Raw genomic sequence first — 17,539 nt, forward strand, 5'->3', positions numbered from 1 at the left:
TTAACTGTTACTAATAATGTAAATTGTCAACACATCGGCAAATAAATTATGGACTCTTAAATGGATTTATAAACCTGATGCTACGTGGACAAATCAGCCCCCATCCTTGTTTAATCATAATTCAATTATAATGTATAATTATGGTGACGGAGTGGGAGGTGTAATTAGTTTAACATGTCTAAGAAGGGGGAGAAAAGGTAAATTGTTCTACATAAAAAAAAGTATTATTTTTGCTACTTATCGCGAGAACAAACTAATACTCAAAGGAATTACAAGTTATCGCGAGGTTGGAGTGTTCCTCCCTTTATAATTCACGTAGAATTTACGTCAGCCTTTCGACGTAGGTTCGTTGCACATGGTAGGCACTGCGATCCTCACAGTGCGTAGCTCAGGCAAAAGCAGTTAGAAGGGGAATGTCGGCTTGTGAATGATCGGTTTCTGAGGCGGCAGGGAGCGTCAACGTTATGGGTGAGACACTGCTGCCGCCAGATTTATTCAGAAACTCGCGTTTAGAACTCCAACTGTGATTATTTGTGTTTGATTGTGTTCACTTTTTGATTAATATGTCAGTGCCGCTGTTTTAGCTTCTGCAGTTGTCTGAGCAACCAACGCCCAGTCGTCCGCCTCCAGTTGGATGGGTTAGCTAGTTGTTAGCCTGGGCTTCGCTAGCAGGCTGCATAACCTAACGGGAGAGTCATTTCCTGCCTTTAGCTCTTTAGCAAAGTATTTCAGAAAACACTTCTATGTGTCTTAAGAACTAACATAATATGTCATGTTAACACACATGTTAGGGTGGTATTTAATTGTGTTTTTGTGTCTACAATTACTAGCAATTAGACTAACTAGCTAACTTGGTCTCGTATGTTGGAATAAACAACTCACGTTAATGCTAACGTTAACTAATTACTGCATGTGAGCTGGACTAGCTCTACATGTATCTGTTTTGCTTACGTGAGATAACGTTTTCGCTAGCAGTGCATTTGTCCTTTTCAAAATGCTTCTTTCATCGGGGAGAACGACCACTTTATGTAATTTGTGTGCCCTAGATGTGGGCTGCATTAGTGTGTGTGTGTGTGTGTGTGTGTGTGATCGATAATTTGATTAAACTGCCATGATTGGAGCATCTAGTTTAGGCAAACAAAGATGGAAGATGTGTTACGACTAGACATAAAGAGGGCACGACTGCCATCTAATCTGGATTACTGTGACTAGTTCCTCAGAGTTCATGTGTGACTTTTTATTTTATTTTTTATTATTCATTGGCTTCAGACTGACCTCTAAATCATAATACTGTACCTGCTGTTTCCCTCAAACTGAAACTACAAACTGAAAAGTGTATACAATTTGCACAAGCAAACTGTAGTTTAGTCCTCAACCTGTCACCACTTCCTTTAGCAAACCTGTCAGACATCACCTGAAAGGAAACAGGCAGCTGTCTTTTTGCTAACCCCAATATATAATGACTCACAAACTGAAACTGTAGGATGAGGATGTTGCTGAGATTAAACTGCACATCACGGCAAATCAGCATATTCAATCATCGCTTTACAAAGCAGACATGTGGGCTGCTGTTGGTTGGCAGGAGATGCTCCAGAGTAAGAGTCACAAATCCTCTCCTAGCCACTGCGAAAGAAAAAGCTGCAACTGTGAATGGCCCTTGCTTTATGGAGATACTAACATTAAAGGAGCAAGTGGAGTGGAATATGCACAACACTGGCACTCACTGTTGTTACAGTAGCCCAGATCATGAATCATTTTGCCTCAGGCTTCTCAGCTTGGAAAACTGATTCTGGAGACAGAATGGTTTGTTCGTCAGATGGCCTGAGATTGATTCTCTGTTGCTTTTTTTGTTTTTGTGATCTCTCTCATTGCTTTCTGACCCTGGAAACATTGGCTCTTCCTGCACATTGGGGCCACATTACATTGATCTACACAAAACAGCAGTACAAACAGTAAGTAATGATTTATCTTTATACTTTAAATAACTGGAGAGTATTTTTTTCTCCAATGATACCGTACTGGCAAACGGCATCGTTCAGCTCTGCAGAACGTCATTTCAAATTTCCACAATCTCAAAATCTCCAGGATACCAACTGTGTCCTGCTTAATTCCAATGTAAACATGCTCAACAAATCTAAAATATTTCCATTTGATTTAATGGTAAGCATCTTGCATATGATGTATATCTTCAATAAAAACTGGAATAAGTAGATACAGTATGCGTATGTACAAGTAAGCAAAGTTGTCAAACAATGTTGGAAAACATGTTGTGTCTAACTTTGAATCTACTGAAGGGGAACATAAGTGGTCAGAGGACTGGGAGTATATTTCAGTTTTGGCAGCGTGGGAATAGGGCAATATTTTCTTAAGCCTTGCAGCTAAAGCCGAGGTGCAAGATTACATTTCATAATGGATTTAATGTGTGTTTTTTTTTACTTTCTTACAGCAGCAAAAGAATCTGGAAGGATATGTTGGCTTTGCAACCCTTCCCAACCAAGTGTACAGGAAGTCTGTCAAGAGGGGCTTCGAGTTCACCCTGATGGTCGTGGGTAAGAACACACGCTGCTCAGCACTAAGTTTGCTCTGGTTTTATATGAACATTTTCATTGTGTTGATAGTGGTTAGCTTTTTAAAATTCTTCTCTGTGGTTTGTTTTTGAGAAACAGAGAGAATGTGTGAGAGTGCAGTCATATATACACTCTATACACAGGGGATATGCCCCAGCTTCCTAGTGTTAATTGCTGAGTCAGAGAAGAGGGGACTTTTGCATTGCTGTTGTACGGATTAATCTTGATGTCAGGTCTTTGACACTGGCTCCCAGAACAGAAACATTTGGGATGAATGCATGTTGCGACATTCAGTGAATAAAAACAAGGAGACATTCTTCTAAAATGCCTAGATGTGGTGGTTGACACCGAGCCAAGATCCTCCTCGGCTGATCAGTCCCTGTTTGGAGGGAAAATGTTTCCTCGGGTCAAAACCATTTCCTGTGGTGGGACCGACAGAATTTGTACCCAGCATGCCTCTAAGAATAGCGCATCTCCCATTGCGTTCGACAACACTTCGTTTCTACAGGCTTTTTGCCTACATTACCGCGGATACATTTCAGTTACGTGTGGGTGTGCAGTCATTTTATTGCTATTATTAGGGACTTGTATAAGAACATCCTCATGGCAAGGCACTTGGATCTTACTTGCTCCTATTCTCTGCAGTGTCCTCTGTAAAAGCTGCTGGCTGGTGACCAAGTGGTCGTCTGCGGCTTGTGAAGGCTTCAATGTGTTGCAACAAATAACTTCATTTTGGGAATAATTTCAGAAAACCTACCAATGGCATTGCATCTAGCAACAAGGACAGTAGAGGAAGTCCTCTGGGGGTTTGCTGTTGGTTAAATGATTGCCTTTGTTTCTATGGTATCACCCTCTTGCATGGAACAATATTCAGCTTTTCTTGGCTCTAATGAGCTGTGAGCCCACATGTCCCCGTCGTGCAACGCAATGCGTCACCAGTGTGGTGTGAAAGAGGATGAAAGAAAGAGGAAGGGAAGGAGGGTGATGGGACTGGTATGACCACCAGTCACGTCTGCCTATTTATTCCTCATGAAACACATGACCCAACAACCTGTTCAGTTCACAGATTGCAGAGCAGCCCATTTCACAGCCCTGTCATCACTTCATATTTGCAGTAGATTTCAACAAATATAACACACAGTTACGTGGAGCGCATAACTTGTACGACAAACAAACGCTACAGTGCGAGCTCCACACATTACCCTTTGACTGTAGCTCTGGTGTAAATGGTGGCTTGTTAAATATTGACTTGTGGCCCTCCGCCAAGGCAGGCAGGCAGTGTCAGTGGTCGTTTCCACTAATGATTCTTTTCATTGGGAGCTTGGAAACTGGGCACACAAAGGCCAACCAAGCTGGAGAAGCCTCCCAGACCACACAGCCAGTCAGCTGCACATAACAAGAGCCATTGTCTGTGTTGTTTCCTTAGCCTTTTAACTGTTAACCCAAACAGATTAATGTCTTGGTCAAATGTCAGTCTCATCCCCGGACAGACACATGGCCTTCCGATTGTCTTTAGTGTGTCAGCGGTGATCTTTGTGTGGCTACAATACAGGGGGCTGGGTTTTTGTGAGATATATCTTCTGTATTTTATTCCAAGTAATGCAATGGTTTAGAGTCTGACTACGTTTCTAACTATAACATGAATAGAAGTCAAAGTCTTCCTGAAATACTGATTTCTCTTCACTTTTTGCTCCCCCCCCCAGGTGAGTCAGGGTTGGGCAAATCCACGTTGATCAACTCTCTGTTCCTGACAGACCTGTATTCAGCAGAGTACCCTGGACCTTCACATCGAGTCAAAAAGACTGTACAGGTACATTTCGGCAAATAAGTATTATCTGTTGAGTGGAGAGGATGTACATGGCGCAGCGGCAGAACGCTTGAAACGGACTCAACTTTTAGAGAAACGCAGCCTTTATGTGAATGCTTCCTGAACCCTTAACCGCTTTGGCAGCTATCCAAACCATAACTTTTATGTTTTTATTTGAAAATGTGCCCAGGGCTGAACAGACCAACAGATAACAATTCTGTGCTGTCTCAGAGCACATCTGTGGTAATGACATAAATCTGTTCTTGCGTAATAGTTTTTAACTTTTTTATTCTCAACTACGTAGCTTCCAATTTGATTAAATGCCTTTTTAGAGTCTTCTAAGATGAATACAGTAACATTAAACTTCTTGGCTTAGTTATAGCCGCAACTGGACCATCAACAAACATAACGTATTATAATAAAAACATACATGAAAGCACGGTTTATAAAGCTTTGTGAGTTACAGTACTGCAGTGCCAGAGAACCTGCGCTGTTGAAAACCGAAAGAATGATCTACTCCCTTTCTCACCATACGTCATGCAAACTGATTAGACTGAAGACAGAAATAGTCACCCCTCAAGTTTAACATTAGCGTCATCATAATATCAGCACACCATCATCTGCATATTGTAGGGAGAAGAGAGCTCTACGGGGTTTGGTGAGAGAAGTCTTTTGAGATTTGACTTTCTCAAATTTGTAGTAAAACCTTAAGTTTCTCATGATGGTTTAAACAAGTCAGCCTCTCTGTCAGCTGCTGCCATAAATTCCTTTATCTTCGTCATTCTGTAATTACACAACGTCGTCCTGAATCTTGAGTGCCTCAAGTGCTGCACTTTATTTGTCTGGCTCCTGACTGACAGCGTCGCTATCTCCTGATGCTTGTGTCTTTTCTGGCTTCTCAGCATAGTTTCACTAATAGCACAGTGTGTCGCTACATGCTGCTAGCGTCAAGTGTTTTCCATGTGAAATATATATGATCTGTGATGCTATTAGCTTACAGTGATAATGATTTTACATCCTCCTTTCATATTACGCTTTCTTTTTCATTCTTAATTAAACAATGTGGTTTCAAAAGCACAGTTTGTGAACACAATGTGCCCTTCATTCTTTCTACTGTGCCAGGTGGAGCAGTCCAAAGTTTTAATAAAGGAAGGCGGCGTCCAGCTGCTGCTCACAATAGTTGACACCCCAGGGTTCGGAGATGCTGTCGACAACAGCAACTGGTAAGGATCGCAACGACTTCAGCTCAGCACGGATGATAATCCTTCGTTTACAATCCTTAAAATGTCAAAGCTATTCTTCACCATTCCTAAATCAAGGGGTATCAAGGGCTTTGTGGGGATTTATTTTTATTTATTTTTAAACGGAATCTGTCATTTGTATTATGCAGCTGGCAGCCAATCATCGACCACATAGACAGCAAGTTTGAAGACTACCTGAACTCAGAATCCCGGGTGAACAGACGACAGATGCCTGACAGCCGAATCCACTGTTGCCTGTACTTCATTGCCCCCTCGGGACATGGGTGAGTCGAATTCAAAAGTCAAATAATACCTTTTTATTGTGGGAGCTTTTATTCAGAATGCCCAACACCACCCTTGTTGTTAGCATGTGCAGATCCAGTGAGAATCAAGCTCTTGCATCCCAAAAGGATGGAAGTAATGAATGAATAGGACTAGAGAAGAGAAAAGGTTAGGAGTGGAAGGGTGAACCGTGAGAGGTAATGAGTTAAAACATTGTGTAAGTAGGGAAATGAGAGGTCAAGAGTGCCCCAAAGGTCAGAGAAGCAGGGTTGTGACTGGAAGTGATGGTTGCTGGTTCTGATCTCTGTGCTGTCGGATAAATCCAGGCGAAGGGCCATCAATACAGCTCTTCCTCCGTTAGCATTTTCAGCATTGGCGCTGAACTCCCCACTGCTCCTTGAACGGCTCAGTTGCCAACAGCATGAAGCTGCGGTCATGCCGTGCAGCTCCTGAAGTGTGTGCAGTGAATGTGTCTTACTCTATCTCCTACAACAAATCCCCCCCAGGCTATCTGTGTAAATGATGATATGAAGCACACAAAGACGCTGGCAAAATGCCCAGCTGATGATACTGATCGGCAAATGTTTCATAAAGTGATGACTGTGGAATTTTAACTAGTTTGTATTATTCACAAGCCACCAGATCTTCAATCTCATCGTTGGTTGACAGCTCAGATGTGCTCTTTTTATCTTTCCATCTTTCTTTTAGTGTACGTGTCTTGTGTGGTGCACGGTTCATTCTAAAAGCAGAAAGTGTGGGAGTTGTGAAATTGAGAAACTTCAGAGGTTATTTCCTGTTGCTAGTATTTGGTCGACAACACATTCAAATGCATGTATGGGTTTAGAATGATGCTAATATGAAAGGTTGCCTCTAGTTAAGCCCCTTGACCTTTTTAACAAACGACAAATGGAGCTTGTGCTGTTTGCCATTATAGAGCAGGATAGTGTTGCGTTTGTGTCTGCTGTGTGGAGCTACCCAATCTGTGTATATGCAAATGTCCGCCGTGTGCTCGCACGTCCTTAAAGCTGTCGACCGTGACTTACTGTAAACAACGAAGAAGCCTCTGTCCTCTTCCCTTGGTCTTTGCGACATTGTGTTTGTACAAGCCTGTCCTCTGTACCCACACAAGCAGCACTTTAGCCTTGAGGATGGGCAGCGTATGTCCTCACACACATAGAGCATCCCCTCATAACACCAGCTGACTGCTCTCACACAGCAGCACAACGACCTCCAACACTGAGAGACAATCTAAACATTGAACTCCCAGCTGAACTGTGGTGACTTGTTTTCTTAGAGGGTGAGGACGATCACTCATTGAGGGGGGGGAGGGGGCATTTCCCACATCAATCTCTATTAAATCGTTAAACCAATTATGAGATATGCTTTTTTTGACATTGTCAATATGAGTAATTGGAGCTGAAACTATTTGGCTTGTCACTTTTCAAGTAATAATTAAAGTTCCATCTTACCGTATGTAACGTTTTTGTCTTTTTCTCTATTTTAAATGTAAGTGAATATCTTTGGGTTTTGGACTGTTGGTTGGACGATCAAGACATTTGAAGATGAAGAGAATTGTGATGGGTCATTGGGACTATTTTCTGGCACTTTGTAGACTAAAGTAGATTAATGAGAAATATCTTTTATTTTTAAATAATTGTTAGTTGCAGCCCCAATCATTATGAAATATGGTCTTTATTCTGTTCAGTATGTGATTTTATATCTACATTGCTCTGCTCGTTTTCGCTTTTTTGTTCTCTTACAAAATATGCCACCCTATTTGTACAACACAATTTGGGAAATGTGCTTCTTTTTTTTTTGAGTTGATATTGGTTCTTTTTCAGTAAAGAGATTTGTCCGGGACACGTTTTAGTATAGCCTGGTGGGTGCTGAATCACGCTGATGTTTTGGGGTTTTCTGCATTGTAGCAGCAGTGTGTTGACTTAGATATTGCTGATACAATACATCTATGAAATATTGCTATCAGCCAAGCAGTTAGCAATGAACTGTATACTCATATCTCTGTTTGTGTATTTTTTGCTGTTTGGTTTACTCTCACAGTTCAACATGCCCACCGTGAATGCAACAGCATAACTTTCGTCAGCTCTTAATGATGCTAGTAGGATCTTCAGTAAAAAAGATTTCATGTTCTTCTTGTGCTGTAAATGGACCTCCATGGTTGTTGGCGGCGTGACAAACATCCCACTCTTAAAGCTAACCGCATCAGATTCTGCCTCAGGGCAGATTTCCAATGTGCCCTCAAAAAATCAAATGAAAATGAACTTATATGTTATAACGAAATACAAAGTGAAATGCAACTCAATGTCAAATGTTATTTTTTCAGCTCAAAAACGGCCAAGAATTGCGACTCTCTCATGACTACAAGGTCGTTTTTACAAAGTCATGCGTCACAGATACTTTTCTAGAGTTGCTTATAACTCCACTTATCCTTGTGTTATCAAAGGAAATAAACTGATCAAATGTAAATCCAAAAGCCAGTCGGAAACTCAAAATATCCCGTTTACTCCATAATGACCAAGGAGTCAACTCTGCAACAGTTTGATTCATTATTGTAAGCGTCCTCGACGGGCTGGAAAACATAATATAAATACTAAGTTCAGAGAAATGATTCATAAGGATTTGACGGTGCTTGTCGTATCCAGTTGAACTACATGTTAAACTTGCTTCTTCATCTCTGTGCAGACTGAAGCCCTTGGACATTGAGTTCATGAAGCGGTTGCATGAGAAAGTCAATGTCATCCCGCTGATCGCCAAAGCAGACACCCTCACCCCGGAGGAATGCCAACAGTTCAAGAAACAGGTCGGTGGTTTCCACAGCTGCAGAAAAAGTATCGCAGTGTTTTTTTTTTAAACTGTCATCATCAGTATGATGGCGAAAATGTGCATCATGTGGGGACGTTTCCTGTAAATAACACGTACATATAAATACACAAAAGAAAAGGTTATTAGCTCCTGTACGAAGTAGTTTGCTCTTGTGCTTTATTAGACTCATTGTTTGTGCACATCAGTATCTTTTAACCAGTCACGTTTGAATTAATTTAAACTAGGATCACATCTGGATCACATCAAGCTGGACTGAAACTGATTGTGGCGATAAGTCAAAATACTGTATGAATGAACTAAATGAACACTGGATAGGGTGAGGGGAATGAAAACTGCATCTTTTTAATACATCTTGAAACTGAAACAAAGAATATGTAGCATCTAGTGTCAGTAGTGTCAATAGTTACGTTGATTTATGATGTTGCAGTGTCAAAAAGACATTCAACATTTCTCCATGGCAGACTATGAAGCTTTTAATTAGTATTAATGTCAACTGAAAACATTATGTCCTGCAGCCTTAAGAAGGATATTTACATCCTAATTTGATCTCTGTTTTCCCTGGCTCAACAGGAGAGGAAGGTAGCTGTTTTGTTCAGCCATTTTTAATGACCTGTGCCAGAAGTTGCTAAAACGTCGTCTCTTTTCCTGCCAGATCATGCGAGAAATCCAAGAGCACAAAATCAAGATCTACGAGTTCCCTGAGACGGATGATGAAGAAGAGAACAGGGTCGTTAAGAAGATAAAGGTATTTTATGTCACCCTACACAGCATATTACATAAGTGTTCTGGTTTCTGATATGCCCAGATGCTCATACACCTTTTTTTTTTTTTTTTTTTATAATATTACTAACCGCAAACATTGTTGTTTTTCCAGGACAAGTTGCCGCTCGCTGTAGTAGGAAGCAACACCATCATCGAGGTGAACACCAAGAGGGTCAGAGGGAGACAATACCCCTGGGGGGTTGCAGAAGGTACGAATGAATGTTTAGTTAATTAAATATTACCGCAGTGAAGAATACTTTACTTCAGTTAGAGAATTGGAAAGAAGTGACTCATCCAACATGTAAGAAAATGTTTCATGACAGGACGGGAGCAAGAACATTAGTTGTCTTCTCGTGATGCCCTGAGTTGAGCTGATAATTGGCTGACTGACTTTTTGTTTCCCCCTCTAGTTGAAAACAGTGACCACTGCGACTTCACCATCCTCAGGGATATGCTCATCAGGTACTGAAAACAAACCAAAAACAAGGAACCCGTATCACATACAGTTAATGAACACTTCAATCAACAAGGACGTTAATAAACTGAGGCTCTATAAAGTTTAAGTGGTTTCTGATGATATGGATAGCGTTGTAGCTGAAGGACCAGTTGAAACGTTTTGAATTCTTTGTCGTCCCTCCCCAGAACTCACATGCAGGACCTGAAGGACATGACAAACAACGTCCACTACGAAAACTACCGCAGCAGGAAGCTGGCGGCTGTCACCTACAACGGAGCGGACAACAACAGGTCTAAGGGTTCACAGTCCACAAAGTAAGTCCTGGACAAAGTAAACCAAAGGCAGCAGGAGACGTCCACTTCTGAATAATGTTTCCCACCTCACCTGCAACTTAGATTGTGCGGACTTGAACAGGAGCTCTGAGCTGCTGGTTACATTCCTCAGTCTTTTGTTTACCAAGGCAATGTAATCGCCTATTAATGCATCGCCAAACAAATGCTTCTGAATATTTTCCGCAGGTTCTTTTCCTCGACCAGTGATTATCTGAAGACTTGGTTCTGTTTTCAAACATCTGCATCTTAATGATCATTTCAGTATGCTGAATGGAATTTATCTATACAGGTGCAGATGTTGCAGGATGCACTATATGTGTATAGTATTCCATATAGTAAGTTAAGTGGATTTAAATTGGCCTGTGTTAAACTAAGTAGTATATATTTGTTAAACAGGGTATACTGTATGTAGGTCTTTTTAAAAGTCTTAAAAAAAAACTTCAGTTTCCTCAAAATATTAATTTACATACGACTTTCTCAAAATATTTTTTAGATATCGTGTCTACCACAGGCAGGTTATTAAATATTGTTGTATCTGATTGTTGGCTGTCGCTAGGCGTGAACACACTTCTAGTTGTTGTCGCTCATCCATCCTAATTTATTTGGGTATTTAGGTTCCAGCTAACTCTAAAAGTCTCTGTTGGGGGAGTTCATTCATCGGCCATTTGTTCTGTGTGTGTGATGTTTGCTGTTGTTGTAGCCTCTCACTGCACTACTTTGCATAAAATCATGCTACTGATTTTCATAAGTGTTCATTCAAAGCACCACGCTGCTTCCTCATTCACAAGCAAATGGCTAACTCACTAAGCTGAAAAGAGGCCTCACACTGTTGATGCTAACACACAGCTCAACATTTGCTAATGTATTTGACACTCGGCTCACAAAGCCGGCATTGTTGGGTTTTTTTTTTTCAAGCTTTCTTGTTTTGTTTTTTTCACATTTGCAGTGAAACAGTCGCTGAAATCACAGAACACGTCTAAGAGACTGAAGTTTTATTTTAGTGCATGACCTCATTATTGCATGCTGTGTGTGTGTGTGTGTGTGTGTGTGTGTCTGTGTGCGTGCGTGTGTGTGTTTGGTTGTATGTGTGTTTTGCTTTTATAGACATGACACAGTTGAAGGAATGTAAGTGGTCATTTCTTCACTCTTTTTGAGACCCTTGTGTATGCCTGTACTCTTCCTCTTCTCCGTTGGCTGCACTTGGGCGTTTTCTTCCCTCACTGTTGCCTTAGGTCTGCTTTCCCACCAACTTCCCCCTGTCAGTAGATAGTTCCAGGAACAGCGGGAGAAAAACTGTGAATTGCCACACTTACAAATGTAGTTTGACAGCTTATGAATGTGATGCCTTCATTTTTTTTCCTCCAACAACAAAGCCTTTGATTCTTTGCACTGCTGTATTCATCGCTGCTTCCACCTGCTGCTGCTGCTGTTAACCCCGCTTGGGGTAATAACAGAGACGTGTACATAGGATGTCTGGAGAGGTTAAAAGTGATTACGAGATGTATGACGACATTAACAGAAGTTCATTACTTACCTCCGAGACAAACGCCAGCTTTAGCTTTTTTTAATAAAATCATTTAGATATCTTGTCATTGCACCAAAATGAGTGTAAATCAGGCGTTACTCCAGTCGTCATTACTATACAACTATACATTCCTCGTAATCACAGAAGACCCCTCCACGTCTTCCATGACGGGTCTCTGAACACTAACGGCACTAAAACATCCTGTTGAGCTTTACTAACACTTCACCTGCACTAACTGTCAGTATTCACAGGTGCCTTGCATTAGCTTTTGCGTACTTCTTCTGCCTCTCATTGGTGGTTGGTTTTGTTTCCTGTTCAGCCTTGTTGGATCCCGTCGTTCCTTAAACTTGACCTCTTTTTTCCCCCCCTTCTGCACCCCGGCGTGATGTTTTTCTTTGGGAAATGAGGGATAATGTTGTCACGATACAATTTGAAACTTCTGCACAGATTCCAGTCAGTTTGTTGTCTGCATGTTTTACGTTTACCTGTTTGGTGAAAGCAGGTGATAGTAAAACCTGTTTCTCAAAATGCTAAAATAAGATCTCTTTTGGTCTTCTAATTGGGTTTCTAATCGTGACAACTCTAATAATGGGGGACATTACTGTTCACAATGTATGAGAAAACTGATGAGTACGACGATGCCTTTTATGCTCTTTAGTGCCGTTTCTAAATCTGTGTGCGTGCGTGCTCTTCTCTCCTCGTGCAGGAGTCCCCTGGCCCAGATGGAGGAGGAAAGGCGAGAGCATGTGACTAAGATGAAGAAGATGGAGATGGAGATGGAGCAGGTGTTCGAGATGAAAGTCAAGGAAAAAGTGCAGAAGCTCAAAGACTCTGAAGCAGAGGTAAAACACGCACACACACACACACACACACTTGTTTTTCTGAATTCTGCAGTTCGTGTCCTTGTGAAATTACTCATCTGTCTGAGCTCCTTCCTTCCTCTTGTGCTGACGTGTTTCAGCGGTTAGTGTGAGTGAGCTTTTACGAGAGTGTTGTTGATTTGTGTAAATGGACGTTCTGTTTGCAAGTTCCCTCTTTTGTACCTTCATGTTTTATGCATTTAGATGAAGAAGGGCAATTCACACACGTGTAACATGCAGACTGTCGGACTGTTAATGAGCGATCATGTCTGTGTAAAACAATATCCCTTAATGAAACCACTGACATGTTCTTTTAAATTATTTCCATGTAGATCATTGCAACAAAATGAAAATGCACTACACCTCATATAATACAAAGCTTATTTAAATCAGCAAAACAAGAAACCCAAATATGTAAACGTACAATTAATGCTTTGGCATTCTGTGGAACATTGCTACTATACATTTGTTCGGCTGATTCCTAAACTTTAAATATTATCCAGTCACGGCTTCCGTTATTGATATGAGAGGTTCCTCCTGCACGACGAGTGTGTAAAAACAATGCAGGTTTTATTGATCTGAGGACTAACTATAGATGTACCAGAACTAAACCTTAAAACCAAAACCAAATGTTATGAGTTAAAGCGTTACTTCTATCAAGGTAAAAACCGAAGTTTAAGCTTGTCTGTGCATTTTCCCATTTTTATCCTCTTTAAAAGGGAAAGTTTGGATTTTTATTTTTTAAGTGGGTTTGTTTGAGATACTTATCTATAGTTGGTGTGTTACCTACAGTGGATGACGGTCAGCACACCCTCAGGTTGGAGAAGCAGACGGGAGCTAAGCCATGTACTGCTGTGGACGGGGGCCGCATCAATTCAGACTTTAGCCACCCAAAAAAAGGCCCACCTAAAAAAAAATATTTTTAAAAATCACTTAGTTCAACTGACGCCAAACTTTTTCCTTTGTCGTTAAGCTCGAAAATATTACAGCACAGCTCTCTTTGATTCAGTTACAGTATTATCTGATTCAGTATAATGGAAGAGTGTATCATATTGTGCAAAAAGCTCTGTAGCTGACTGCATGTGCGACAGTGCTTTTAGTACTGACGTCCTTCTCCGTCTTGTCTGTCTCTCTGCAGCTTCAGCGGCGTCATGAGCAGATGAAGAAGAACCTGGAGGCTCAGCACAGGGAGCTGGAGGAGAAGAGACGCGTGTTCGAAGAGGAGAGAGCAAACTGGGAGGCCCATCAGCGCCTGGAGCAGCAGAAACTGGAGGCCTCCAGGTACAACTGACACACTTTTCATGATTCAGCGGTCTATTTTTAACAAACCAAAACATTCAAGCTCGTATATCGTGTGGGACTGATGTAAACCTTAAATTCCAGTGGAGAGTAAATAGTGGGCATTAATGGATTAGTGCCACCTTGTGGCCATCAGACCCTTCTGCAGAATCAGAGATGAGTTTAGTAGGTTTTCACATAAAAGGAATTTGCCTTGGTATTTTGGTGCATAAGTCACAATAAGCACAGTAGGAGAAAAGAAAGAGCACCAACTGTAAAAGTGAAGAATTCTAAATATAGAAGAGAAATTTACAACAAAAAACAGCAAAAATATATCTGTTTAAAAAGAATAGAGCTGTACAGTTTAAAATTAAGAGGGTGGAATGTGTACAATATTGACAGAAGGATATATTGGATTTTCTCTGCATAGAAAATGAAGTGACAACACTTCTGTCAGTTAACTAACTAGATGAACTATGATTTTGCAGGTAGATCTTTTAGTATAGTCACTGATTATACATTATGTGTGTCTCTCCTCTTCTGCAGGACTCTGGAGAAAAACAAAAAGAAAGGCAAGATCTTTTAAAAGACAGTCGGCTGGACCACCCCAACTCGAGTTATATTTGTTTGCCAACGTTGCCGGTCAGGACACCAGTGTGTGGCACTGACATCACCCACCTCCTCTTCCTCTTCTCTTCCTCTTTTCTCTCTCTCTCTCGCTCTCTCGCTCTCTCTCCCTCTCCCCCTCCTTCTCTCTTCTTCCCACCCCTCATTGTCCCTGCTCTGTCTGCCAGCACAGCTGTGCTCCTGCTCCCAGCCACTACAGGGGGTACTGGGGATATTCTGGGTCTGTGAGGAGGTGGAGGGGGTCTGAATGTACGGTCAGAACCGCCACCACAGAGCCCCCTCGTTGCCTCGGGACTCATCATCAAAGTATAAAAACTAACCCCATTGCAGAAAGGCCAAACCCATATTATATTTTAATTATTATTATTGATGTTATTATTATTATTATTATTGTTATTATTATTATTGTTATAACTGAATACTGTCCCCGCCCCTACCTGCTGCTCTCTTTTTTTTTTTCCACACCAAGGTTGCATTTAAATGACTGCTGTGTACAGTTTTATGGAGAGCACAGACACACAAAAAATACCCATGAATCATGTCTGACTGTTGTACAATCAAGTTCTGGTGAATTTCAATTGTTTACAGGAAAAAAGAAAGTAACAGTATATGAACATTAACCTGCTCTTCCTTCGTGTATTAACGTAAGAAGAGGACAAGGCATTAACTAATCCTTTTTGTTTTGTTTTGAGTGTATCCGGTAAACCTTTAACCCTCCTATCAGTGTGAAAGAAATGAAACGGTGTCAACAGAACAACCTGAAACCAAGAAAAACAATAAAATGCACCATCGGCCTTTTTTTTTATAGATAAAAAAAAATGGCTAAAGCTTTTTTTTTTCTGAAATATATAACTCTTCCTTTTTCCTCTGTTTAGCTATTTCCACTAGCCTTGGACCACCATTTATAATGTCATAAGTGTTATATTTCACTTTAGTTTATTTTTATATTTACCGAGCCAGCTGAAGTAATAACTTCTTTTGTATGTTTAGAAAATCCTCAGACTTGAGAGCAGCGTCGACTGTTTAACAGAAACACACTTTCACATGACGGTGATCCATGGACGCTTTAACAAAAACAATATTTCAATCACTCTGCGGTAACGATCTGTAGGAAATGAAGAGTCGACACCGCAATTTGCTTTGGCTATGTATGTACTCCATCTCTGTATTTTTATTTTTCATTTGTATTGTACAAAGTCACTTAATAAACCTGTGATGATATTGAGGAGTGATATGGGTTTATTAATGAAACATCACGTGACCCTTTCGATTTTACATGACACTGTTTTTATATTTAAATAATACTGTTTATTGATGGGTTTAACATATCCAGACTGTTTTTTTTCAACTTTATTTAAACACTAGATGGCACTGTTCCTTTTACCCATCAGACCCACAAATGTTTGAAATGTATGTCCTGGGAGTGAAAACATTCGTTACAAAACTACAGTGTGCTTCATATATCTGGAATTTGAATTTGATATTGCAAGCAAGCAAAAATAATAATACTTACGTTTACGTGCTGTCTGCGTTTTTGCTGTTTGAAGTAAATAAAACAATCAGACCTGAACGCAGGCAGTCTTGAATATAAATACAGAAGCCATACATTCATACTAGTTCCCTACTGGAGGTTTTCTTCCTCATGAGTCCGAGATATTGCCGTGGTCCTGGTTTTCTCAATATATCTTGAATTACTTCAGAGTTTGGCCATTTGCTCTTGTATTAGACAAACATAATGCAAATAAATAGATTAAATATCTTTATTTCTTACCTGTTTTAGAATTACACTTGCATTTTAATTTCAATTGAGTCAAATAAATCACTTTACCGACAGATTCTAATCCGAAAACATAATTATTAATATAAATTATTTTGTGTTGCAGTAATTCTATTAATACATTTCAAATTACAATACATTCACAAATATATAAATAAAGTCTTACCTCTTCGATGTCTTCTCTCCAGTTGTCAGCATCCATGTCTTGACATAAAACATTTGTCAGAATCAGCACAAATATTAGAAGAAGTTTGACTAAATCCATCATTACAAGCCGTGCGTAATTTCGACCAAATGCGTAAAAGTATAAAAGATAAATGCGTTTCGCCTGGTTTACAGATAATAATAATAATAAATACGGTTGTGCAGTTAGTATACACCTTACAGCTGGATTATTTTAGATTATGATAAAGAGAACAACAGCGCGTCTTTCCTGGTGATGGGCCATTGTTTCACGGGACTCTCTTTTTGTGCGTAAGGGCTTTTACACACACACACCTGGAGTGGATGATGTGGATTGATACTCGACTGCGGCAATTATTCTGTGAGTCACAGGCTTCATTTTGACATATATTTTAATTAGTATGTGTGTCATGCATGCATCATGTGGATGCAAAGATAATGCTGGACTTTGTGAAATACTTTGATCATTCTGCATTGAGTGTTAACATTTCAATTTAAGAGCGAATCTGACGTCCTCTTCGTCAGAATATTATCAGACTCAAGTGTCAAGTCGGAAAATGACTTCCAACGAACACTAGGAGGTTTTTGTATTCCTATAAAAAATGGATTGAAAGATTCGGAGTTGAGACTATAATCCAACGGGGACATCTTTATAGTATCCTGATGTATTCAGTATTCAGAAGTAGAAGTCCTGCATTTAAAATGTTCCTTTTATGAAAAGTATCTAAGACAAACATTGTATTTAGGCTGAATGGCTTATCTCTGTGTGTCATTATAGCGTACTGGAAATTATATTATATTTGATTATTATTACTGATGTGATGCATATTACAGCATGAACAACATTGTTATGTAGCTGGTCAAAAAAGAGATACGCACCTTAATACACACTTTGATTTATTATTTATGTGTGGTGTATTGTATAGTACTATACTGTAAGTAGTACATCTATTTATAATCGTGCTTTTTGTTGTATATTAGATGTATAATGTAGTATAGT

General features: G+C 40.1%; 1 protein-coding gene across 4 annotated transcripts; it reads left to right on the plus strand.

Annotated features, from left to right (window-relative positions):
* Positions 1–332: 332 nt before the first annotated feature.
* septin7b (septin 7b) lies at positions 333–15,800 on the plus strand. Of its 4 annotated transcripts, none has more exons than XM_029450668.1 (15): positions 333–468; positions 1,942–1,952; positions 2,447–2,549; positions 4,271–4,377; positions 5,497–5,597; positions 5,765–5,899; positions 8,598–8,715; positions 9,391–9,483; positions 9,613–9,709; positions 9,911–9,962; positions 10,143–10,271; positions 11,394–11,414; positions 12,521–12,656; positions 13,813–13,955; positions 14,499–15,800. In XM_029450668.1, the coding sequence occupies exons 1-15, from the start codon at positions 465–467 to the stop codon at positions 14,536–14,538; spliced, it is 1,290 nt and encodes a 429-aa protein (XP_029306528.1). In that variant the 5' UTR covers positions 333–464; the 3' UTR covers positions 14,539–15,800. The 4 variants fall into 4 exon arrangements, with proteins under 4 accessions (XP_029306528.1, XP_029306530.1, XP_029306529.1 ...); XM_029450670.1 differs by having other exon boundaries at positions 357–468; positions 2,450–2,549; XM_029450669.1 differs by having other exon boundaries at positions 390–468; positions 1,945–1,952.
* Positions 15,801–17,539: the final 1,739 nt, after the last annotated feature.

This window comes from Cottoperca gobio, chromosome 16, assembly GCF_900634415.1.
Source record: "Cottoperca gobio chromosome 16, fCotGob3.1, whole genome shotgun sequence".
Classification (NCBI taxonomy): domain Eukaryota; kingdom Metazoa; phylum Chordata; class Actinopteri; order Perciformes; family Bovichtidae; genus Cottoperca; species Cottoperca gobio.